Source organism: Ammospiza caudacuta, chromosome 4, assembly GCF_027887145.1.
Source record: "Ammospiza caudacuta isolate bAmmCau1 chromosome 4, bAmmCau1.pri, whole genome shotgun sequence".
NCBI lineage: Eukaryota > Metazoa > Chordata > Aves > Passeriformes > Passerellidae > Ammospiza > Ammospiza caudacuta.
In genome coordinates, this window is record NC_080596.1 from 23,400,541 (window position 1) to 23,428,429 (window position 27,889).

General features: G+C 37.4%; 1 protein-coding gene across 1 annotated transcript in view; it reads right to left on the reverse strand.

Moving 5' to 3' along the window:
* Nucleotides 1-27,889, reverse strand: part of LRBA (LPS responsive beige-like anchor protein) — a 370,657-nt gene that overhangs the window by 33,863 nt on the left and 308,905 nt on the right. The window contains exons 48-51 of the mRNA XM_058804238.1: nucleotides 21,166-21,333; nucleotides 7,316-7,405; nucleotides 3,996-4,188; nucleotides 1,231-1,293 (exon numbers count right to left, since the gene is read on the reverse strand). Coding sequence (XP_058660221.1) covers nucleotides 1,231-1,293; nucleotides 3,996-4,188; nucleotides 7,316-7,405; nucleotides 21,166-21,333 — 514 coding nt within the window. The remainder of the gene's footprint in view (nucleotides 1-1,230; nucleotides 1,294-3,995; nucleotides 4,189-7,315; nucleotides 7,406-21,165; nucleotides 21,334-27,889) is intronic.

Consider the following 27,889-nt stretch of genomic DNA (forward strand, 5'->3'; position numbering starts at 1 on the left):
CACTGTTCCTAATCCTAGAGCTTACCCAACAAAATGGCTGCACAGGAAGAGTCTGGATCTATAGACAAAAATATCCCACTTCCTACTGGGATGTGCACATTGGTTTTGAAGTGAATTCTCTCTGTCTGACAGACCTGTCATTCTAACCTATCCAGGCAAGCTCATCTTTGCTCTGATTTTTCCATGCTGCTCTAATTGGCCACACCACTTTTACAATTAAACCACACTGAAACAGCTGGTTTTTAAACTAAGCTCAAAGTCCAACAAAATTGGGGGAGGGCACAGAATCCTGTCTCCTATGCTCCTATCCTACGGCTAGTTTGTGTTTTGGTGTTAGGTCCTTGAGTTTTTCTTTTCTCATCATGTTTAAGGTTCCATTTGCCATGCTACAGACTCCAAATACACACTCCCCAAAGTTGGGCCTGTAATGAAAGAGCTGACCAAACTCTAACCCTGCTAATTGAAAAATCAGCTCTATACAAACTGATAAACCTCTATAATAAAAAGTCATGAATTTCATCTACTACACTGAGACATTAAATAAAGGAGAGACATTCGTCCACCCCTTTTTAATAAAAGAAAAACACACACAAATTTAACTGGTGAAGCTGATCAAAAGATGCAATACCCTTGAAAAATGAATACTAATATCTCAACACTAAACCAGAGTGGGCAATATATTTCAACTTTGAAGCTGCTTTGCAATTACACATTAATCCCCTCAGCCTGAACAGCAGGTCTATGAAGAAAGGATTGATCTCCTTTAATGATGGAACCCTAGCACTATGGTTTTATTTTCACAACACGGTGCAGTTAAGAACCCCACTGTTATTATGAAAATTTCCTCAGCAAAGGAGCTCCATCACATTACCAGAGCACCAATTCATCATAACGTTCCTCGCTCCTGCTCATCAACAAGTCTGAGTGATGAAAAGATCCAATATTATCCTGACAGTACTTCATGCACATTCTCAATCACACATTATTACAGCATCCATATTAATTTTCACTGACACGCGTCCTAGGCCTGTTCAAATTAGGCAAACCAACGAGGGGGAGTTGATGAAATACCAGCATAGCCACAGCTCATTGCATTCCAATTTGCATGCAAATGGTTTATCAGGAAAATTCCATTCCCAGCAACCAGCAAGTGAAAAACAACCGTAATCTACACTTCAGGGCCACCATACAGAGCTTAATGAATCGCAAAGAGAGAAGGAAGTGACAGACCTATGAGAGGATCGATTTCCACTGGCAGCTGGTAAGGCTGGTCTTGTACAGCACCTTGATGAGCTGGAATTCAGGAAAGAAGATTTTTAAACTTTGCATTTTTTTAATACATGAAGCCACATATATTTTATAAATCAAAGCTACGCCCTTTTTTTTAACCATTCAAGATTCTTCTGCATCAATTGAATGAAAAACAAAAAAAATCCAGGTGCTTTTGCAGGCTGCTTATTAAACATTTATTTTAGATTAGCGCTATTCTGAATGTAGGCCATCAGCAGCAGCTCTGGTCCTGAGCCATAAGCTCTAGCAGATGCTTTACTGGCAACCTCTCCTGTCGCAACAAAACAAAATTAAGTGGTAAAGAGGACTGAAAACAAAATGTGACAACCATCTGCTGACTGTAGCAAATACTATTTTCCTCTTCACTTTTTAAAGGACTGCTTTGGACAACTGAAGCACAAAGGACATTTTTTAAAAAAAGTCAGTTTATGATACAGAGAGGGAAATCTCATAGTCATCTCATAGTCAGCCAGTATTTAAGGATTCATCCTTCACCAAAACCCATCTATTTGCTAGTTTGCATAGAAGTTAATATATTAATTCTGCCAACCCACATTTCATCTGGGCACCTGAAATACCAGTAAAATGTTTATGTACTGAATTCTCCTGCAGGGCTAAAAAGAAACCTTTTTTTTTTCCACAGCTTCACTACAAAGAAACAAACCAACTGCTCTCCATCCCCCTGACCACTGCCCCCCCCCCCCCAGCAGTCTGTTTGGAAGAGAAAGAAGAAATAATGGCTAAATACGTACACTTATGATTTTTCTACCTACCATCCACAGCTTAATATAAAAATCAGTGTCGATACAAGGATTTCTTAAATAACTGATTCATAAATAAATGCAAAGTTCTAATGAAACACCAACATAGAAGAAAACAGGAAATCTATGTGACAAAAAAGAGCATCCTGCTGGCTACCAGTGCCATTAGATGTCAGCAAAGCCACCAAATTCATATTCAAAGGCAGGAATGGGCTTTTTAATTACACATTAGTGACAACTGGTCACTTGGCAACTTAACTTTTTTATCATGATGCCTCATTAACAAAGACAATGCTAAGCCCACAGCAGGGGATATGGAGCAGTAATGATACCTGCCCTCTCATCCTAGGAGACCCCATTTTGGTATAAAATTGGAAGTCAACAATAGCACAGGCTCGGGAGTCCGCAGACAGATTTCTTAAGAGCACAGTACTCCATTAACAGCCTGCAACTGATGTGTGCTCTCACAGAAATGGGGTGAGGTGATTTTTTCTTGAATATTTATGGTTGGCTTCTGTTTGTCTAATGGCAAGACAAGTGTAAAATGCCTCTAAATGAAAAAAATAGCAACTCTAAAGCACACCTTACTGCTCTCCCTTTCAGAGGGGAGGGAAAAGCCTGAAAAATCTGAAAGCTCTGTTCAACTCAAACCAGTTACTATTGCACTCACCAAACTGGTTGCTTGCTCACGGATCATCAACCAGCAGAATTCTGTTGAAATCAAAACCAACTCCCACCACTTTTGAATATTTTCTTCTTCCCATGAGTTGTATGTTCACAAAGGCCATTTTTTAAAAGCCTTGACTATTATATGCCCACTGTCACACATCCAAGCTATGAGAGGATACTGCCATCCTCCTTTCAAAAAAATCTTGGGAGCCATGTAAATAGTTCTTGCTTGCAACTTGTTATCTTAGACAAGTCTCCCTTCCCCCCTTCCTTCCCACCTTTCTCTTGAAGTGTTTCTTGGGCGGGTGAAATAATACATAGATGTTTCTATTTGAGAGGTAATTTGTAAGAATTAGGAAAAAAGTGTGGGAGTCATCTGGCTTTTTTCAAAAAGGAATCAAGGACCATGGGTCAAGATTTCTTAGCAGGAATTTCAACCATGTAAGTGTTTCTCTGATGCGAGTATCTTCTATTTAAGTTATTTTAGTGGAAAGTCATTTTCCCCCCCCAAAGCCTTTGACCAAATATACTGCATTGCACCAAAATAAACTTCCTTTGACAGCTTGGGCGTAAGACTGTCATAGTCAAGGAAAGGAAGATTGATGTCTTTAAGATTGGAGAATATCAGAATTAAAAGCGGAATTATATTTTCAAGTACAGCTTGAAAATATAATTCTGCTTTTAATTCTTTTAAAGGAAAATTAATTTTATTAGTTGCTGTGCAAATGGCTATTTTGTTTTCCTTTCATACTAACAATACATAAGCACCTACATAAGTAACTTTGGGATGTTTAAGACAAGACCTCAGATATATTTTATTTTCTAATTCTCATGGGGTGGCTTTAAGAGCAGAATATCAAGTTTTTAATTAACAAAAAACTGGCAGAGAAGATTTCGGGCAAGTTCTACATGCTTTAAAACTACCTTTGACACGATAAGGTTCAGACTCCCAACAGACAGAACAACAGATTTAAGAGGAAGAGTGTGCCTTTATTGTGATAGACTGTTTTTGTCTCCTTGCATGGTGCCTGATGGCCTGGAAGGAAACATATTGTTTTTACAAACCTTTGGTGTGCTACATATCTTGCTGCAATAGCTCAGATTCCCTTTCCAAGGAGAAACTAAGCGCACATGTGAAGAGCCTGCTGTGCCAATGAACTGGATTTGCTTTTTCCACTTTAAACCCACCATAGTTCTGCAGCCAATTGTGACCAGACAAGAGGAGTGCTGCTGGATGGCAGGGGTTTCTCAGGCTCCTTGCTTTCAGGTACTCACCAGGGAGGCTGTGCCACTTGTTCACAGCAAAGAGCCTGTTGGCAGTGACCGTGATCACGGCGGGAGTGGCCAGGCCAGGCTGGGTGTTGGCAGCCACGTGAGTGACCGGCGAGTTGGACGGGAACTTGAGGACCATGATAACATCCTGCTGGGCCTGCTCTGTGAACATCAAGGGGCTCTGCAGGAGGAGATACTGTTGAGTGCACACGACAAGAACCCAAATACACGGGAAAAGAGAACACGGGGAGGAGAAGAGACAGGACAAGAGAAGGAAGATTGAATTAAAAACCACGAGATCTGATAGAAGCTGCAGTAGAAAAGCAAATGCAATAATAAGTGGAAAGGCTTGTGGAAATACATTTTAGGCAGAAAACCTTGCCTGCACCCTATCAATCTTAGAGCTTTGTTCAACACAGGGTGTCTGTACACAGACTTTGCTACAGATCACAGCAGATTAAACTAAAAGTTTTCAATTGCCTATCTCTGCTAAAAGAATTCTCCTTCATATCTGCAGAGACAGAATGTCAAGGAAAGCAATGCCAAACCAGGAGGGAAACACAAAAAATAGTGAGCAAAAGAAATTCCTGCTCCCAGAGATTGTCTCGAGTTACATTAAATTGGCAGACTGCAATTCTTTACAAGCCAGATGAGAACATGAAAGAGCATTAAAATAAACAGATACACACATACACTAGATATACGTTCTGTGTATATTTCTGGTGTACAAAAATAAGATTTATGAATGCAAAGTAGAAGACTTCACTGCAAACGTGTTTGAAAAGACAAACATAATTAAATGGACTTGTAAAGAATACAAAGTGGACGTGATTACAGACACTATCCTGCATTGTTTCCAGAAATGCTAAAGGAAAGAAATTAATCCAGACTCTCATTTTCAACATAACTTTTTAGGTTTTTGGTTTTTTCAGTTTAGTAAGTTGGAAAGTTTATTAACTTTTTAACTAAGTGCTCTAAGAGTACTGCAAACATCAAAACAAAATATTGAGGATCTGGATATCAAACGTGAGGAGAAAAAGCAACATCTGATGGGTTTATGACTGTGTGATACACGTGAAAAAAAGAGAATCCCATTGAAATGCAGAGGTACAATCATCATGGTCACCAGTAGCTACACAGCTCAAGTGTTTGTAATTTTCTAATAACCAAATTGGAATACTAATGAAGTGTCCTTGACTATTCTCCACCTGCAATATTTCATTACATATATGTGTATGTAAGTGCATACATTTAATGTATATTTATACAGAACTAATAAAAAAATTAAATACATTTGCATTTTTATTATCACTCCTTTTAAAAAAGTTATTAAGAGTACTTAGAAAAACATATTGCCCTATGAATTCCTATTTACAGTCTTGCATAAAGGTGTAAATAAAAGCAACTAATAAGCTACCCAGACACCCTTCTGAGCAAGTGGCTAAAAGCCAATCAATATTATGAGTTAATCCTCCCTGGATGCTCATTCAATTAAAGGTGTCAGTAATGCCTCATCTGATGTGGCCTCAATTAAATCCAGCTATCTGATGGTTGAAAACACAAGGGGATACAGCAACAGCAGCAAAACCAGACAAATAGGCAGCCTTCGTGTGACTGCTAATTACTACACCTGGTGTATATTATGGCTTGTGCACTTAACACAGCACGTGGTAACTTCCATTTCAGCTCTATTCATGCACACACACACATGAAAACAAAACTCAGTAAATAATGCAACTAGAAATAATTCAAAATTATGACAGGAAAAATATCCCTACTGTATTTCAGCTCTAGGAATATTTTTAAAACCACTTAATATAGTGCTATTACGTAAACATGTATTAATATCCACAAAACCAGCAAGTGAAGAATTAAGGGCTTTTTTTTTCTGGGTGTACCCCAGCCCAAAAAAACCACAGGATTTAGAAACAGCTAACTTCTTATATTTTAAATTCTTCTGTTACATACTAAATCTTCACTAATTCAGCATCATGAAAAATATTATGATAAAACCACACAAACTGCTTTCTGGTATCAAATTTATTTATATAACAATGGCTCTGACTAATTAGTCAATAATCAACTTCTCAATTTGCTCCTCTTCCTGAAACAAATCCCTTTAAATTAGAGTGAGCACTCAGTGCATGGCACCATGACAGACAGACAGACATATGGCAAGTGGCTGCATGAAGGGGAGTACCTGGGCTCCCCAATATCCCTGTTAGCAGGGCTCTTCTGAAACACACACACGAGTGCCTGCAGTGTTTGCTGGCCTGGGACCTGGCATGGGGCACAGGCAGCCGAGCAGCTCTCAGGTACAACACAGATGCATTTGAGAAAGGCCAGTAGATCAGTTTATCAAGGAAGTTTACACTTCTGAGACTCCTGCATCACAAGGTTTGTAAGCTACTTTGGAAACATTTCATGTTTCTGTGTAATCTTTTAAAACCTTCTGCACTTCAGATATGTTTTTAAATTAATAACCTTAGTCTGCTTGAGTAGGATGTATTTTCCTCTTGCATGTCCTGTATGACATGTTTATGGTTTTTGGGGTTTTTTTGTATTGCAGTGTAAAATGTACACTCTAACAATAAGGGAATATAACCTTTTGAAAACCTTGGGAATTAGCAGACCATTTGCTCCACTTGTCAGAATATCACTTAACATCTTTAGATCTGGACCTACAACAACACAAATGATATTTTAAACACAAGGACTGCACACAACATGATATGAAAAAAGATCAGTAATATAATAATAGTTTGTAAAATAAAATTATATTAGACACAAGTAGAGGTAAAAGGGAAAGCATGTTAATGCTCACTGCCTGGATTTTATCACCCTAGCTTTACTGCAAAACACATTTAGTCACATTCTTTGTTATGTAAGTTTCAGCTCATGAATTCCTAGTAATCCTGGTTTTAAGGGAAAACCTATGCCTGGGGGAAAAGACAAGGAAGTTCCACCTCCTAAATCCATGCTTCTTGGGGAATCTGCCAAAGATTAACTAAATTGTCTCCACGAAGACTGGCTCTCACCTGTACAGGTATGGTATTAACAAAATCAACTGATGAAGTGTTCTTAGATTACACTGACAAAAAAAAAAGCTACACTAGAAATCAATGCAATTCTTTCTGCAACAAATAAAAGAAATAGTTAAGCACTGCATGCAACTCCTACCGAATCGTAACTCATCTGCTGGTTTTAATAAAATAATTCCACAACCACATAAAAGCAAAGTGAAAGTGTCCACTTCTGCAAAGGTAAGGTAGCAAAGGAAGTGAGCACAATGGCAGGTCACAAAGAGTTAACATGGCACTTACCACCTGCATGGCAGAACTTCTCGGAGGATGTGGTTCTATGAGCAGTTGGGAAGGGGTCTGTCCAAAACTTCGTATTTGAGCTTCCACAGCCTGGAAAAGGCACAGGCAGGTTTGCATGTTAAGAGGTGCTAATTACAGGCAATAGAACCATAACTGTCACCTGAAAATGTCATTCCACACTTCTGGCTTGTTTCATGTTGAAAATCAACCCCGTGTGTTCACTGTGGGGCTAAGTGCTTGGCACTGGTACTAAGAATGAGGTAATCATTTTAGTACTGTGGATGCTATTTCCATGAGAAACTCTGCAAAACCTCATCCTGCTCAATGATATTAAACAGAAACAAGCTATTATAATCAGAAACCCTCTATATTGGCTCCATTTTTCCTTTCTAACACTGGCTTATCCTGTTTGTATCATAACTCAAAACCAAAAGTTAACTTTTAAAAAGTTTCTGCGGGTATTAAGTGTTGTACATTAAACTCCATTGCTTCATTTCACAGCAGTAACTAGAAGGAAAGCAATACTGAGCTTTTACTTCCAGGTTTATTCAAGAAGAGCAAACAATGTTAGGATGCATTAAACTACCAACAGCAAAACTACAGGAGAACATGAAGGCATAACACAAGGGGGTTTTTAAAGTTTATCTGCATCTTCAGCAACATGCTTTAGTACTTCCTTCATTTTCATTTCATATGAAAATATTATGCATAGTGATTTCTTTAAAATAATTATGTTTAAACCTGTGAACTTATATTTCTTGCCCCAGGCATGTCCAGCTAATTTTCCATGTTGCCACCTCTTAGCCCACTAAGAGGTTTAAGTTTAAAGATAACATCAAGCAGCCAAAATTCAACAAGTTACTTCTTGTCATGTTGGCCCCCTGCACCATGCACAGAAACAGGCTGAAATCTCAAATCATTCAGCTGAGTTTCTATCTCTTTCATTGTGAGCTTAACTAATCACCTTGCCTTTGCTGTGGACTAGCATGCTGTACATGGGCTGATGCCTCAGGTATATTCCCTAATTCTTCTTTTTCATGGTTCAATCTTCCTCAATGCTCCTTGCACTTACATTTCCTGGTCTATTTTAGCCACTCCTTAAAATTTTAAAGACAATGGAATAACACCAATGCTGACCTTACTCTTACAAACAATTATTTTTATATAATTATAAAGACCATTAGTAGGACATTCTCCTGTTAAAAAAATAACAAAGCCAAAACTAGAATGCACCTGAAACCTTAAAATAATCATCCTCTTGATAGTAAACATGCCATCCACAACACTTGACCTTACTCTATTTGGCAGGGCTTTTGAAATATCTGAACTCACCAGAGCAGGAGTTGAAATTAGTCTGTGAACAGATTCTAACACTCTTGCCCTCTCTGGGAAGGACCATAATGTTCAAAGAACTGGTGAATAAGGTATCAAAAAGCTGGCTGGAATCTGACACACAGATACAGTGTGATGCAGTGAGCACTTTTTGAGGAACAGCAGTATCAGACTCATGAAATACTAAAGCTCAGTAAGACCACATGAGTCTCCTTCCTGCTGATGAGACACACTACATTAAAATTCAAATCTGGGGGTTTGCGACTCAAGATATCAAGGGAATCACAAAAACTTCGAAGTCTCTTAAGACATGAGGCATTAACAAATGAACTGGTCAGCAGCCCTACCCTCTCCATAAAATGCTCTTTGTTTCAAAACATCCAGATTTTAAAAAGATGTGCCCAAACTTACTTGCAGATTAAGCAGCATATTTTTACCAGCAAATGGGAATTCTGCCCTGCATTGAGGGTAGAACCAGAAGAATACAGGATAAAATATTCTTGAAACACAACTCCCATGCCTTTCTTTTAGAACTGAGAAAAGATAAAGCAAGGAAATAATGAGCTTTAGATTTAATCACTTCCTTGTATATTGACTTATGATCAATACAGAAACTTTCATTCCCAAATGCTCATGTTCATCATTTAAATAGAATCAGAATTTTTATCTCAACCTTGAAATCTGGTATGTCTTTTAATGCCCAATAATATCTCTGGAAACTATACACTTACATGGTGCCAACAGTGAGGGCAAATGATAAGAAACACAAGATATCACATATTGATGCACAGTATTTCAATACATTCATCATTACAAGAGCTCAAACTGATGCAGATCAAGTATAAAATACTGTACTCAACCTGCCAGTCAAGAGGCACTGTCTATTTTCACATAGTGTCTGTCAGACCTGGTGAAGCTGCTGACCAGTGGAACAATGGTTTTGCCAAACCCTGCCTCAGAGGATCACAAATTCTCCATTTTCAGTCTTAACAGACACTGTTTATGACCTAGTTTGAGTTTGTCGTCTTTACTGGTGTCTTCAGAAATCCAAAAGAAATTTGAAGAACTGTTGAGTAAAGGCAACAACACTTGGACAAATATGTCTAGACATAGTGGCTAGACTTCAGAAAAAAATCTTCTGCATTCTTTCTGGTTACCATGAAAAAAAGAGTAAAGGTTTCTCTTTTTAGTTTCCACATTTAGTAATAATGACCAAGAGAGTGCACTAGCAAGCCCAAATGGTTCCTTCCTTTTCCCCGATTGTATTCAAAGTCAATCCAGATGTCAGCTCCACATTCTGATGTCTCAGTCAGAAGGATCACATACAGAAGGATGCAAGATGACCTCCCTCTGTCAGCAGAAATGTGATGGAGTCAATCCCCATCTCTCAATTTATGTAACAGCAGAAAGAGCCACCAGATGCCACTCAGACTTTTGTTCAACTTGTCAAAGAAAATCAGGTAGGACCAGAGAATCTTTTTCTCAGAGATATAATTAGTATCTCCTTTAAGAAAAGAACCTACCTGCCATTCACCTGAGAAAATACAGTAAAATGCCCATCAGTCAGAAAGTCTCCATCCACTTCCTTTCTAGTGAATTCCAGCCCAGCCTCTAATTGAGCTTTCTTGAAAATAATTATTACCAGCATCAGTCAGTATTACTAAAAGACAGCTCCTCCAGCAGTAGAGGAAGGGCATGTGTTGTCACACTGCTGGATTCCTCTGGAGCACACAGCCATTCACATGACTGTAGGTAGAAACATTTGGGAAATTTGCACAACCAGTTTCACATCTATTAAGGACACAATATAACTGGTAAGACAAACATAACCTTTGCTTGAAAGACATTTTTAGCCTGACAAACTCTTATCACTGAAAGCAAGATGTGTGCCACAAATAAAACAGTATCATTCCACATTTTATTTCAGTGTTTCTCAAATACCAAAGTAAAACAGCCTTTTTCCTGTTAATAATCTACAAACTCAAAATTTTGGTAAGGCCAGAATTGCTCCAGATGCTACAACAAGAAGCAATAAAATGAAACAAGATAAGCAACCCTTTACAATAATTCACACAGTATGCATCCCAAACACATACTTATGTAACACTGTATTTGGAATGTTAATTAATTTAGAAGCATGAAAGCCATAGGAAAATTTCCTAAGTTAACATTTATCTGATTGTACCTATTCCTAAAAAGCCTCCTAGGTCATCTCCTCTTCTGTTGGGGTATGGGAAGGGGAAAAAGGAGAATAGAGAAGCAAACAGAAAGAAGGAAAGTAAAGAACTTGAAAACTTGGCTTAGCTATAATGTAATTCCTGGTCACTGCTTAGTATGGCTATTTCCAGTCTCTGAACTTACCCTCTCATCTAACTGTGAAGAAAGTTAATTCAACAATATGCAGTACCCATCAAATACGGCTGTAAATTTTTTGGGAAGGAGGGTGATGGGGAGGTTGAACATATGGATGCAGTTAAGGTAAAAACAGATGTTTGTTACTTTTCTTTGCAGCAACACTCAGAAACTAACTCAAAATTGCCTTTTTTTCATGTTTACGTCTGAAAGAACTATAAAATTAAATATGAGGGAGGGCGGGTGGAGGGGGAGCTGCAGTGAGTGTCACAGAGAAAGAATGAAACGGTCTCCAGTTTTGAACTCAAATTCTCAAATGAAGGCCCATAACAGTTAAAAGGCAAGACATACACCATTTAACTCCAGATTTAAGTACCTTTAAAGCGAATAGCTCAGAGTTGCTTTCATCATGCCTCCTCAGACACAAAGCACCAAACTGAGGAGTCCAGGGGCACAGCACACCCATGTTAAAATGCATGCCTTGGTCTGAGAGTTCAACAAGCTACAACCTCCTCATCTGCTACTAAGAGGCTGCTCTCAGCTCCTTTACTGTTCTGCACCAAAGTATTCCCAGTTACTTCCCAAATCTCTACGATCTAGTTGCCAAACATTTGAAACCCCAGGTGAAATAACACCATGCATTGTAATATATATTCTTTCAGCACACATGTCAGGGACAGAAAATGTTTTGGGTTCATCCTCCATCTTTCTGCCCAGTATTTATGTCCAGAAAATAACAGCCCTTGCAAAAGTAATTATTTTGGCTCTCTGCCGCTCCTACCTCACTTTTCAATATTCAAAAAGGTTTACACACATGTTCCTCAGTGATTTCTATTGGCTTGAGTGATATGCAATTATGATTACTTGCTTTCCCCTTCCTTCCACCCAGATGTTGCTTTAGAGCATCAGAGAACACAGACTGTTTGACAGGGAAGTTGAATGGCTCAGCGGCCAACCAAGGAGCTCCTTTCCCTATGGACAATGATTAAAATCCAGCTCTGGTAACAAGTGATCAGAAAACCCCCTCTGATCAGAGAGAGCCACTTACACCCCTACAGGAAAATTCTTATTTAAATTCCTCTAGGACTACAGGAATACAGATAACACTAGCCAGAGAGCAAGCACAATTCATAACAATAGATAAAATTGCTGGAAAGAGGCACAAGATTGTAAAGAGAAGCTCTTTGTAGCACCATCTCCCCTGTTTCTTAACAATCCCCATTAGATCAAGATTGTAAAAAATGGGCAAAATGCTTTTCTAACAGAGGCAATGTATATGCTGGCTGACTGTACACCTGCCCTGGGGATATTGCACTACACTTGACCCAAGGAAAAAAATACAGCACTCAAATGTTAGTATCATAAATTCACACACTCCCATTTGCTATTTTAAAAATGAAATGAGCAGCCTAGTTTCTTCATGTCAAACCAGAAAATTATTTCTCTTGTTTTGACTTTACAAATCAAACATTTTGTTCTGAATCACTTCCATATTTTGTTTTCTCATTTCATCATTCACTTAATCTACCGATTTAAGAAAAGTGTGCGTGCTAGCTTTGAAATCTAACAAATAGCAGGGAAGAGAATGGAGCAGAAGAAAGGCTAAGGAAAAGACACTACAAGACCAAGAGTTACCTATTGTTCTCTAGGTGTCATTAAACCTGACTGCAGAATGTTTGTGATGTTCCCTCTGCTAACCAAGCAGAATGCAGAAGGCTCCTGTTGCTGCCCACTAATGCAGGTACAGCTCCAAGCCCAGCACCTCAGGGTTATGGCTCCAGAGCCGAAGCGTGGGCAGAAATACTGTCAGCAGCCTGCAGAGAGGGGCCTTCTTAGGGCACACGAGCAACTTGGGATGGAGCAAAATGTGCACAACCCTTGCCTGTGTGTTAGCAAGGTCTGTAACAAAACTGTGGGCCTCATTACACAAAAAAAACTACAGATACATGGAGAAATTAGGGCCATTCAGCTTTTTTTTTCCTTTCTGCTTTGTACCTTCCTTGTAAGAAATATATCTGCTGCATAATATATTTCTTTTCTTCTTATCACCCCCCAGTTTCACCTCCTTCTGTCTGAAAATATCTGAGTTCTGAAAATACCAGAATAGTCTAGAGATTGGTTACTGGTCTAACCACTTGTTGTTTATAAAATCCATATTACAGATGCATGGATGGAAAGGGGTTACCCTAAGCAGGATTACTTTTTTTTTCCTCAAGCTGTTTGAAATCAATATATGAATAATACATTATCCTATTCACATCAGAAAAGTGAAGAAAGGAGATCTGCATAGGATGCCTTCCACCATATCTTTACAAACAAAAACACTAAACCAGCTCTTAAACAACAGCAAGGAATTTTCTGTGAGAAAAAAGAAAAAATGAAGTCTTTTTGTCCAGACAAATCAGTGTGACAATTACATGGCACTCATTAAAATAAAACAGGAAGCAATCACAGTTTGTAAGAATACAAACAGCAGCCCCTCAGGGCCGTGCACGTTGCCCCAGTGTGAATCTATACATTCCAGGCATATTAAGCAGAGGCACAGCCCGGCCTGGCTGCAATCTCCAGCTCACGCAGCTGTCCGTCCACTGCAGCGTAATCCCAGCTGCCAATCTGAAAGAAACCAGTTAGTCAGAGCAGACACAACCAACAGAAACAAATGTCACTCAATAATGTTCAGAGGCTCTGGGTTCATGGATAATTTCAAACAGTATCTCTGTCTGGAACATTGATGTGCTCATTCAAAACACCTAAATCTTTGGCTACTGGAAAGAAGCAGATAAAAAGCACTAGAACTACAAAAACAAGTCTGGTAGTACTTCAAAGAGACTGACAAAATAAAAAGGGAAAAGAGTCTAAAAGGAGAGTAAAGATCAATTTAAGGACCTGCAAATAAAACTGGAGTCAATACAAGCAAAAGCCTAAGGTGCTCTGGAATCAGTTTTTTAAAATACAACAGTTTCTGTTTTATTTGAGCACCACAACCAAAATCGCTTCCTCCTTCTCTTTTCTGTGGCAGCTAAAGACTTCTAGAGAGCAAATCAGTGCTTTCATTTCAAATTAATAATTATCACAGAGAAAGCAGTGGCACTGCCATGCACAACACCCTCAAACTTCAATTTCTGGCATTATTCATTTGCTTCTCTAAATAGCTAAACAATCCCAAATTTTCTTATATTAAACTTTTTCCTCTGGAAAAAAGCAATCAATTCCAATCTGTTAGCAGTCCACAGAATTTCCTAAACACTGATGTCATCTCTATTTCTTAAATAAGAAAGCTTCATTAAAATAAAACATTTCAATCTGAAGGAGGTTAATACACAGATGTCAAAATCCAAAATGTAGTGGTCTTTAAACTATCTTCTCTGATCACCTTTCAGAATCTGCAACAATTGTGAAAAAGAAATAAACAATTCCTTTTCTTAAGCTATGAAATACATTTATTTAAACTCTCATAATCACTACCTGCAAGACCAAACTTGCTCTTTCCAAACTATGGGTGCAAAGCTATCTCAGGGTTTTCTACTGCAACAAATGGAATTTTTGTTGTTATTTAATAGAATGTAGCATTTAACTGAGACTTTACTTTTAGATAACTGCTTGAGAAAAACACTTCCAGCATGACCACAAGCTTTGTCACTCAAGCAGTAGCTATTTACCAAGTATAACTAATAATTAAAATAACAAATTTTGGTAAGTAAACACTACACACATCTACAGCCACACTGATGACTAGGTTAGACACCCTGGGCTGCAACAAGGACATAGAATGAAAATATTCCAAACAAAAATATTTAGTTTCCCAATTACTATGAAAGTCAATACAGACACCATTCAGATAGCATAAAGAGGCTACAAATAATCAAAGCATGTGGATGACACAAAAAATTCTGTAGCCTGTTCACTTCCATGATTCTTTCAAGGCTAAATGACTTGGTGTATAACTGTAACTATTATATACAAGTACATCTCATCCTTTCCACATATGGAAGAGGAAAAAGTACTTTAAAAACAGAAACAATTTATATCAAAAGGAGTTATTTTTGAAGCATTATGAATATCACTTTTATCCCTACCTTGTTTAATGCTAGCCAACAAACAACAAACTGACCAGCCAGGCACAAAGGAAAATGTAAGGAGCCCAGGGAGTCTCTAGACCTCTCTGACTCTTATAGATCCTCAAGGCAGGTCAAGCAAGAGGTGAGCGAACTGACTGCACTGAAAATTTCTATCCCTTGAATTTCAATCAAGGGTGAGTGAAAAAAGCACTCAGAGCTGAAGAACTAATTCACATGTGTTACCTCCTTCCAAAAACTTTACTACTTCCTGCCAGTTTTTTAAATCCTTATACATGGAGCATCCCAGTCCTAATTTAATTAACTCTAAAATGTCTCTTCTTTTTCTGCTGGATAGAGAAGCAGAATCAGCAGGTAAAATTACAATCTACCCTGTAATGAAGACTAAAATAGAACAGTAAAGTCAAATATTTTTCTGGATTAGAACCCAGATGAATATTTTTCATGTCTGTTTGTAAGCACTGTAGTAAATATGTAAGCTAAGACAAAGGGCAATAAATCCCCATTCATGACATCAAACTCCAGGTTGAATGGAATCAAAGGAGTGCCACACCTCCCAGATAATTGCAGTAAGCACTTGCTTATGATCATTTTGCTCCTTTACTCCAACACCACAAGCAGGTCACAGTGTGAGCAGAGATGTGAGAATTAATAGGTAACTGATACAAACGGGTGGCAGGAGTGGTGCTCCTGTTATTTAATGCTCCTTTCCCCAGAAGGAAATACTGCATCCTTTCATGGGACAGGCCTGATGCCCAGGCAGGCTGATTCCATTGAGCAGTGGTACCTGCCCTCACAGGAGGCCCTGCCTCTGTTGCACACTCCTACCACGGGTACCACCCCAGGAACAGACCAAGGCATGGGCTTGGATGCATTGCCAAGTCCACATCTCCTTAGCCATTAAATCACTGTACAAGCCTTTAAATACAGCCTTCTTAATTCCAGTTCCATACAGAGGTATTTTAATACAGATTTGCAATTAAAATGAGACCAATATCAGACATTTACTTGGCTTTCCCCACTGTTCCTGTGCTGTACAACACCGAACATGCCATCTGTGCAGCACACTTCCAGCCAGAGACAATTCAAAGATGGTTTCTAAGGTACTTTGAATGTTCCCTGAGTGAATTTGTTACTTACCAAATACAGCACCTGGAAATTTACTGCTCTGTGACAGTTATGTTATAACCATTTTACCCTACATTTTAAAACTCATCACAGCCACAACAAAGACTGTTGTCCAACCTGCCAAATCCAGACTGATCATTTTCCCAACTATTTAGTAAATGTTAACTATGTTATAAATACAAGTTGTGTTTATACTCTGTGAAAGATTCACTGTTGTCAGGGTTCTCCAGCTAAGCTAGAGCTGAAATATGCTATTAACTCCCACCATGACCAGACCTAAAGAAGAGCCCAAAATGCTTTCTCTGGGATAAGATATCAGATCTGCTACTGCTGTCATGGAACTGGGGTCATGTAAACTAAACATCCTTGTAACTTCTTTTGGGCACAGAAGTCTTTCAAACTGTAAATATTTAAAAATAAAGTAAGACTCATAATAGATAGACCTAAGATGCATAAAACTTACCCAAAGATATTAATCTTAAATAACATTTAAAAGCTATTATCCATTAAATAATTTTCCCATATGCCTTAAAACTGAAAATAAAGGAATTATCTTTTTTATATATATAATCAGAAGTGGCACATTCAAATACCAAGCCAAATGCTATGTCGAAACTGATTCTTCATAATTTTTGAAACTCCTGAGTTCATATGGAAAAGAAATATCAGCAATAGAAAGAAAGGTGCCAAAAAATGGAGAAAGCTTGCTTCCTAATGTTAAACAGACCACCTTCATGTAACAAAAGGGCAGCTTCTCTACAGAGGAAGAAGTACAATACAACAGAACCATCTAAGGCAAAAAGCAAATCACTCGATGTTATTATTTAATGGGACTTATTCTTGTGTTTTTAGAGATATTATTGCTAATTTAAAAATTATTAGTCCTCCTTAATTGCTGACTTCAAAGATCATATCAGATGGTTTGGTTTTGTTTTGTTTTTCAAATGTGGCTTTTTGATAAGCATGGTATAAAATTCAGGGTGCTTCTTGAAGGGTAGAGAAGTACAAATCCTACATACAAGTACCATTTGTACTTCCTGTAAAAATCAAGGATGCATTCTCCAAATAATATTTCATCTTCCTGCTACTAACTTTGTTTCTTTTCTTTGCTTTTATCCGGTGTTTACACTAACTACATAGAGATATCAGTGGAGAAATGCACTTTTAAGTAGTAACTGAGGGCAGCCCACATTCATGTCGTCCTTTCTTACACGGAGCCAGAGACAAGAGGAATTTCTGTTCTTCTGACCAACACTGATGAATACCCACCAATCAGTCCTAGATACAAATTATTTTGTATGCATTGTGCTTCAGCTCCTAATCAGTCACTTGTCTAAGCGACTTAGATCTAATTCTACTTTTTTTTTTTCACTCCATTCTTGGACAGCTATGGCAAAAAGAGAGCAGAATTTGTGATAAGAAGGTGCTGTGAATTCTCTCCAGAACAGCTGGATGACATTTGTCTGTGCTAAATGACTCCTTGCCCCTTCCATCCAGGCAAAGAAAGAGCCCTTCCACAGCAGATCTTGTGACTGGGAGTTCCACAGATCAAAACGTGGTGCTCAAGAGGAAGTCAACAGAAGGCAGTGACACAGCAGAGCTCTGCTGGCAAATGCAGGGTTTTTCACCAGGATATTTACTGCTTGCCCACTGAACAGCAACTTCCCTCTGCAGCTGCCACCTCCTTCAGCAAAACACACAAGGAGCAGAGTCCATGACAGCACTACCAAAATGCTTGGAGGGGAAGAGGAGGAGGAAGGAATGGTCTCTGCAGGAAGAGCAGTGCACCAATATGCCAGCAGGGATACTGGATCCCTTGCCTTGCTTCTCCTGGCTGCAGCTCCCTTCCCCCACTGGCTGCGACTCAAACCCCTCTCTCCTGATCTACTCCCCTCCCCCTGAGATTTGCCTTTGAATTATGCAAGCTTTGCACTCCCCAGGGTTTATCTGCCAAAAGGTAGCATGTGGCCCACGGTTTGCATTCTAGTTTAAAATTTTCTATTATGGCAGTCAGATCCTTTCAAAATACTTTACTTCCTTTATTCCCATAGGCAGAAAGAATGGCAGGAAAAAATTGTTCACAGCAGTACAAGAGGATGTAAAAGTTCTACGTTTTCAGTTAGAAAAAAAAAAAAAGGTGGAATATGGTTTTAATCAAGTAGTTTTCCTTCCTAGACGAGTACTTCCTTCTTGTAATATATATAACCTGACTGCCTATAAAAATAAAGGTGCCAGTCGGAGCCATTTAGGAGACCTAAGGAAATTCTGCATTAACCTACACCCCTCCACTCTTCAGTGCCTTCCACCATTGTTCTGTGTGTGGCCTCTTTGATGAGTTAGGTCACCAGTACCCATGTAGATATCTGTGGAGATACCTCAGAAACACATGCATCATAGGCCTCTCATTGCTGATGTGGTACAGGCTCAGCACTATCTGTGTGGGGAAATTGCCAAGGTCTAAGCACTTGCTATTATTTCCATATGATACCTAAAAGTCTCAATAACTTGCAGCTCTCAGAATATACAGCAGCTTCTCTTTGGTTTAGGTTTGCAAATAAAAATACTTCTTCTGCTACAACTGTCAAGATTTAAAGACCCAAACCTGAATCGTATCAAGAGGAAAAAGCTAAAATCATCATTTTTGAAACCAAGAAATCCAGTTTAATACTTGCCTAATAAAAAGATACTCAGTCTGAGGTGTTGTGCCTGCCTAATAATACTGTAAATTGTCCACATCAGAAATTCATTTGAGTTCTAACCAGGAATTTGGTGGAGAAAAGAGGAGGTAATTTTTGGAAGGCTGACTGAAGGAGAAAAATAAATGCTGATTGAAGCTGCTTGGTAGCACAGAATGTTAGCACAGGTCCTCAGGGAGGCAGATTAGCAAGCAGGAAGAAGGTGAGGCTGTCAAAGGTGCATGATAAATTCATTTAGCATATAGATATAGAATGATTATGCACATAGAAATACACACAAACAGATTTTTCATTACTTTCATCTCTACCCACAAGTAAAGCCACAGTAAGTCACCACTGGTGATAAGTCATTAAATTTCTGCAGTATCAGTATTGCATCAGAGCTGATCATATGTGCCATTTAAAATTACATGTTCACATTTACATAATAATAAATACACTTTACAAAACACATGTAAATGGCAAGGGATACCTAACTAAAAAGGAGACCTTTCACTGTTTTAGTGGCATGCTTAAAAATCCTAAATAAAAATATTCCATTGGGCAAATCCTTCTAGCAACTCAGAACAAAAGCGCTACAAGACCAAATTCATTCTGCTGCCTGCATTCATCAGTGTGTATTTTTGACACCATCAGTAGGGTTTCAAAATTCTGCTGCTGCTAAGCTACTCCATACTATTGTGAACTCAACAACACTACAATTCTCCCTCTCCTGTTTTCATTTTTTAGTCAGTTCAGACAGCACAGAACAATCAAAAATAAGAAACACTGTAGCAAAGTACTATAAAAAATGTGACAAATTCAAAATATTTGGTAACAAAGTGAATGCCTTGCTGAGATGATCCAAACTTCCAAATATTTGTAATTCCCCTGATCCTAAATTTTTTCAGGGTATAACAATAGTAAAACAGATCACAATAAATGTGCTAAAAGAACTGTTCAAGAAAAATTTAAATCACACAAAATCTGTGTGTGGAGACTGCTACTTTCACCAGTGTTACTTCAATTATTAGTTTAACAAATAAAGGTTCAATGATGGTTCATCTAATAATAAAATTTAGAACAATTTACATACAATACCCAGCCTACATTTCAGCTCACACTTTAACCAATCACTTCAAGAGTCTAATAAATACTCCTAAAAGGTAAGAATAATTCCATGCCAACATAGAGTGAACAAATTCACTATCAGTGAATTGAAAACACATCACAGTGAACATCTACTAGATGACTCTTGGGTCAACAATTTTTCCAAATCCAGATATTTTTTCTTGTAAGCCACGTGTCCCAGTATCCCTCTTCTTAACTCAATTAATGGTATTTATGTGCAACACATGTATTTTAGGTTTAAATAGACTAAGATGCAGTTTGCAGACTGATGGCAAGCCATGTAACGACAACATTGAGCCATCACTTTGGTATTAAGCCAGTCTCTGTGTCACCTCTAAACAAAACACTTGATAAGATTCATATTGCTTTGTTTTCATGGACTCTGAATATTTAATAACAAGGTACCACTTACATTTATTCTATAATTAATATACTTGCAGCTATACTTGGTACCAATAGAGTGTCTGAAGAGAGGACATAAAATCAATCAAAAATCTATTTTAATCATGCCACACTGTCCTTTTTTAAACAGCTGGTGTAGGTGGTAGAGGAGGAACTTTCAAACATACAATATTCTGTGAGATACTTTGGCAAATAGATTTTCTGAATGATGCTGAGTCTGAGTAGAGCTATTGATCTTTGCAATGCTGAAATATTTTCTTTTGCATCTGAAGAACACAGGCCAGGTTATTTTAATTTGATAGCAAAGTTAATTAAAGTATCTGAGGCTACAAAAGTCTGATGCTTGCTACATATGCAAGACTGCACTTAATTGTTAAAAAGTGCAGAAGTAAATTCAGAAGCACAAGCCAAATCAAGGCCGTTCACTGCCACTAAGATCCAGTATCAGGGAACAAAATGACTGAACTCAGCAACTGAAGCAATCCTTGAACTTTTATTTTTATATTGGCATCCAGCTTGGGCTGTAATCCAGGTGCACAAAGTTTAAGAACAACTTGCATCCTTGTTCTATTAATTCTGCATGCTGTGACAACTGGTTCAGGCACCTTGCATTTGACTGGCCTGTGGCCAAACCACAAGAAAACACAAAGAAATTGAACATTCACCAGAAGCCTTGAACAATGTGGAGTCTTTACAGTTTCAACACTGCAGTGGTAAATGAAGCCTTTTCTGTATTTATAAAATACAAACTTACCTCTCTCAGTACAGAATCCGTTATTGAACTTAAATTAACAGCTCCTTCATAAGTCAAATAGTAGAATACATTCAGGGACCTAACAGCCTCTGGCCCTTGCTGTTTGTAGCCAAAAATCAGATCAATCCACTGGTGAAGCTGGCAGGAGACAAACTCACTTTCTAACGCCTGTGAAAAAAACACACACAAAACACAAACTTGAGTGTGCCAAATAGTCATCATTTGGCAGTAGCAGAAGCATTTTTGTTTTATAGCATGCCAAATTATCTTAACAAGTCTAAATACAGAATTGGTAAGAGTATTTTAGACATTCTATCCAGAAAAAGGTGGGCCTTGTGATAGATACCAGAGTCTCATGCCCTACCTCCCACTTACTGAGATCTCACTTTTTAAACTTGTAATAGCGGGAAAAAAAGGAAAAAAAAGCACTAACTGGAAAATATTTGTGCATTTACACACAGACAGGCTATGTTTTTATGAACTCTCAAAGTGAAATTGTGCTGTCCTGTGTGATCTGCATGCTGACTAACAACAGCAGGATTATCTAATTCTGACAGCCAGAGAGAAGACTGATAGAATTTGTGAAACAAGACTAACTAGCTAGGGATGCTAGGGCAAAAGATTTTTAACAGGATGGAAATATCAATATGCCACCACTTTCACGTGTTTCTTGTGTACAAACCTATACAGAGTGCTATGCTGAATGATTAAGCTGCTTTTCTGAAGATGTTAACTAGTTACAACCCAATCCTCAAGACAAGAGCATCCAAAAACCACTATATTTAAAGGTAACCTAAAATCATTGCCATCTAAAGAGCTAATTTATGTAGATTAAACCACTACCAGGATTTCTTTTTCCTATTTTATACAGAGAATTCAATGTATTTCTGATTTGAATTACCAAATGAAAAAACATAACAAACATATTCTCTTCATCTAGCAAAATGAATGGCATTTTCCTTGCAAAGGAAATTCCTAATTTTGAGCAAAGGAAGTTGAAATTAATTGGGAAACCAAGGAAATCACTCTGCAATTTGCACACAAAAATGATGGGTTTGTTTCATTAACCGATGCCTGAAAACAACATTTAAATTGACACATAAAACCAGCAATTGTCTTAATTTGTGTGGTGCACTCCACACAAAAGCCCTAAATATGTTCAAATTAGAGCAAGCTGCTTGATTGTCACTGCAGTCTCATGTCATATTAATGCATGACAAACATTAAACCATACACTTAAATGGCAATTTATATCATTTAAATGTTTACTGCCACTCCAGATCATCACTCATTTAAATGTGACTTTCTGACAGCTAATTTCAGTTAATTTTCCTCGATTCACTTAATTAGAACTTTCAATCAAGAAAAGACCTGTACATATCTTAGACATCATATCATTCTTTTTTTATTATTACTTTTATTAGGATACTGAATTGCTGAAAGCATTCTTTAAAATGAATCACCACACAGTAGAATATCTGTTGGGATGATCATATAGCAATACCTTACAACACATATGCTTAGCCGGGACTTTTTTTCCTTTTTAATTTAAAAAACACCCAATATTTAGACGCAGACACACAATTAAAACTATAAAAAACCACAACAGGCCAATTAAAAATTAATGATTTCAAAATTGTTTAATAAGATAAAACCAGTCAGGAGTCTCATGAGTGTCCATAATACTGCAATGTGCAGCCATAAAATTCTACAGGGCTCAGCAAATTACAATGACAAGAATTAATTTTCATGCTATCCTGCTAAAAAAAAAAATTAACCCTGGAACATACTTACTGTTATCATTATAACTATTTAACGCCAAGAAAACAAGAATGTTAGGAAACAGAGATTTTTTTTTAATAGGTACATAAGTAAATATTCAGAATGTGTTGAAGTTGTTCATATTCTCCTTTTTTACAAAAGCTAGATCTTCCATGAGTCATATTACCCTCACAAAGCATTTGGACTTGAACAATTAAAGGAATTCCACTGTGAGCTCCTCAGATTAATGTCTGTACAAATCTGAATTTGTTTTCCCTTTAACAGCAAAACTAGAACACTTTGCCTTCTCAGGGCATGGTTGGGAGCTACCCTGACCTCACTTTTGTTTTTTCAAATTTGAAGTTATTTTGCATTTGAAATTTTTACAGATTGAAAACCAGATCTTTTTTTTTCCTTATTAAGCCATCTTAAAATCACCTTAGCTGCCAGATCCCAAGTGAAAGAGATAACTGAAAACCAGCTACAGTCAGCATCAGGACCTTGAAGGACAGACCAAACAGCACACAAATTCAAAGGCCATATAAGCTTGCCTGGTATTTCGTGTTCACAGTTAAGCTCTTGGTTAGAGGGAAGGGCTAATGCTATGACATAATCAATGGGGGAACAATAATTAACAGCTTGTCTAATGACTAAAGAACAGAGTTCCAAGGAAAACACCACCATGTGCTGGATCAGCATGACGCACTTTGCACCAGTATATTTAAGTATGGGTCCTCCTTGAGAAAGCATCTGAGATATAAAGACATTGCAACTTGCAGAAATATTTGGTTATAAAAAGAAGGGTGTTTGCACTTTTTGTTGTTTTTAAACACTGCTGTTAGCATTCACCTCTTGCAAACCTAAGCCAAGCCTATTGATGGTTCAGCATTTAGGATTACTTCAGCCTCAGCCTCATTTAGGACAGGCAGCGCTCGTTTAGGCTCAAGTTAAACCCAGCACGCAGCCCTGGGGCACGAACATCCTTCTGTGCTGCTCCTGCAGCAAAGCAAGGAATTATCAGCACCCCCAGGGCAGAGGGAGCTCGTTGCTCACCCTGTGCTCTGAGGGCAATATGTACAACAAGGAAATCCCCAAAAATGTCCAGCATATAAACCAATACACAAACCATTGGGTTATTGTAAAATGAATCAAGGACTAATGTCCAATTGTTAGTGGATCAAACAGGCCCACGGAAAGGCAGTCACATGAAGCCATACACAGATTGTCAATTCTGTCCACAGGGGACTCATATTAACTTTGACAAACTGTCTTGGGGCTGATATCTGTTTCTTCAATGAGATGTATTAGGCAGAGACTAAAACACTTGAGATATGCTAAAAAGTACAGTATACAGATGTCAAACACAAACACCTATTAGTAACTTTCATTTCTCTATTCCCAAGGTAGAAACACTTCAGACACATCAGCAAATGGAAGCTTTGATCTAACTAAGAAATTTTAGTTTATTCATAAATACTTTTTGAATGCACAATCACTAAATATATGCGATCAAAACTATCTCACTATTTTATGAGCATCTTTTTCTGTCCTGTTTTTTGAAAGAATTGAACAGAGAATAATTTACTGCTGGGAACCAAACACTAACACCAGTCAAATACTAATACAAATGATTTGGTAGAAAAAGAATGGAACAACAAAAAACATAAAACTAGCAGGCTGGGAATGATTTTTCCTTTGACCAGTATAGATTCTCTAAAGATTTATCATGATTTACTTTCCTAAACAATATTATACCTTTGGAATAAAGATTTTTAAGTCTGAAGTGACTACTATGGCTTTGGCCCTCTACTTTTATTCCTGCTTTAGATTTTATGCAGTGACATACAGCATAAGAAGTGATGTCTATTAAAAATGAATATATATTGTGCTTGAGTTCAGGATGTTCTAATGCTGAAATTAGATGAAAAGTTTAACTGCAGTTTTTTTCATTAGCACAGATATATATTCATAGTCAAGCTATTCAGAAATGAATTACAGACTTACTTGCCTTATTCCTATGCTGATTAAGCAAAGTAATTTTGAAGTACAGCATAAAGCATGCATGCAACTCTTATTTGAATGACAGAAAAAGTGTCCAACCCGTACAAAATGAGGTTTATGAAATGTTAAAATGAAAGGAGAAACTTTGTTGAGAAACCAAAATTGCTTGTACATAAATAATCTTTCCTATTTATTCAATTGAAAAAAAAAAAAACAAAACAAACCAAACCCAAACAACCAAACTAACAAACTCAGGAATATACTTCACCAGCAAGTAAGAAATAAATCTCAAGTAAAAATAATTGCCTGTTACCTTTAATGGACAAAACATTTTAATTCCCCTCTGGAAGAATTTCCTCTGAAATGCTTAAAATGGAGTCTCTTTTATGTTCAACTTGAAAAATATTTATGTATGAACAGAAAAGCACGAATTAGGATTTCACACATTTTTTAGCAAAACCACAACTTTCAGGTGAAAAATACTCTTCTTAAACACGACAAAAAACTTGCATAACTGCAGGTAAGGACTTTAATATGTGTTCTGGCTTAGAAATACATGTGTGCACATTCATTCAAAACAAAACCCCAAACCCACCAAAACTAAACAACTGGAAAGATGTTTGCATGTTCAGGCTTTCAGACACAAGTTGGTAATGCTGCCTTAACATCAATATATGACCTTTGTAAGTTACAATGAAGAAGGCTGGTTTTTTCAGCCTAATTAGAAGTGTTTCAAATTTTCTTGCTAAATGTATGATAGAAAGTCCTTTCAACTTTTTTTTTTTATTTATTCTAGAGTTTCTTTTCACATCAGCCTTGTTCCAATCAAAATATGTTTTGAATTAAATTATTTTGATTCAATATGGGGATCACATTTCACTTCTAAGATTTAAAGTTCGAAAAGGAAAAGTTTAGGCTGTTCAAACAAAGCAAATGCAGCCACTTTGCGGAAAGCTATTCACATTTACCAAGACTGACAAATTGTTTGTGTGCACCATTAGGTCTAGTTTCTGCAATAGTTGCCAGATTTCCTGTTCTCCTAATAACATATTAACTCTACAAGTGCTGGCTTTATCTTTAGAGGTTTTTCAGTCACCTATTGGATTTAAAAAGTAAATTATGAAATCCGCTTTCACCCAGTGACACTGTTTGATCACAGGGGTACACACATCTGAGAATAAAGATCTACACAAAGTTATTCCAAAGATACAGACTTCAGGCCTGCCTTGAGGATATCAGAAGGAAGAGGACAGCAAACGTACTAAGGAGAAAACTAACTCCATGTTCTGCATGAGGTAACACAAATTTCAAATGGATGAAAGGGATATCAAAACAATTTACATGACTGGTGGTTTTTTACTTGGTAAGTAACTATTTCAACCAAATGCATTTAGTTTTGCTTACTATATTTTACAGATTTTTTTAAGCATGAGATACTTAAGAAACTGAGCATTACTTACAGGAAAAAAAATAAAAGAACTATTTCATTTTTCCTCTGTGTGTGCCTGTGTTACAGAAATGCACTGCCAATTCTTCATTACTGTTGTAACAAAAGTGGACATTTTAGTTTATTTCTCTACTTTGTTAGTAATACCAGGATAAAGTACTCTGGAAAATACAGTCCTAATAAAACATTTAACTTAGTTGCTTTACTGAAGATAACTGATCTTGTAGAAAAAAAGGATATCAGCAATTTGAGAAGCTCAGACACAGGAGATCTATGGAAGATTAATTTTCCTTTTTCTGTTCCTTCTTCTCTGTATTTAAGATTAAGCTAGTAAGTATTAACAAAAAAGGAAATTTGCATAATAGTGTAAATTACTGAAAATTTTTGCCAAGGTATAGTCTGCATGAGCAGTATGTAAACAAAGAAAAATATTTTGCAATGCAATTATTCAAACTCCTATCTGAATTAATGTCATTATTACCAAAATAAGAGTAGCATGTTTAGCCAAAAAAATCTTAAGCATTTTATTTATCTTTTGGTCATTTCTATATTGAGTCTACAATGGTAACTTTGTCGTTTTAATGGAAAAGTCAGACAGCTGCTACACATTTTATAAAATGAAAATTGCATGTCCTTTGAAATTCAGCTTTATTCTCAACTGAAATGTCTATTATTAGATGCCAGGAATAAAAGATTTTTAAAAATATGAAAAAACTGCATTGGAGCATTTGTAGTTACTCTTTCCATCAAGGGCAGTGATCACTTTTAAAATATTTCTCAGTATATCCTTGATAACCTGCAAATTTGAGAGAAATATTTAAAGGCAGAAGTGCTACAATCTTCCACAAGCAGTTTATGAACAGAACAAATGATGCATTTTTACACCTAAGTTTCAAAGTTTAGACATCTGCCTTAGGTGTTACCTTACCTCAGTTGTTCACAAATTCATGGTTGTTACTACCTACAAAAAAAAGAGTGGGCAAAACCTGTCTCACCCACTGGCTCCATCAGTAAACAGATGTTTTCCAAAAGGTGTCCCAAGAATGGCCCTGTCCCAAATTCTGGTTCCTTCACACCAAGAGGCAGAAAAGGTACAGAACTGGTATGAACAAAAAATGATCAGGAGGCCTTTATTGCATTCTCCTACATGAAAAATAATTTATAAAAGCCATAATTAATTGCAATTGTGAAATCACACAAACGGCCATTGTTATTCATAACTCTGATAAGAGTGCTGTATGTGGCTGGCATTTATCCCTCCCCAGAGACACACAGAACATCTAACTGGGACTGGCTAGTCCATAACCTTTTTTTACTACAAAGTTGGCTACAAGCAAATATTGATAGCACCAGTAGGTATTGCTGAGTTATTGGCCATTTCCACCTTCCCCCACCACATCCCTGAATTTACTGTCCACATTTAAAACATCTGCTATGCTGTTAAGAGGATTCTCTCCCACAGAAAAGTCATCAACATCCTGAGGCCAAGACAGGGAATGAAACCTCTTTCAGAAA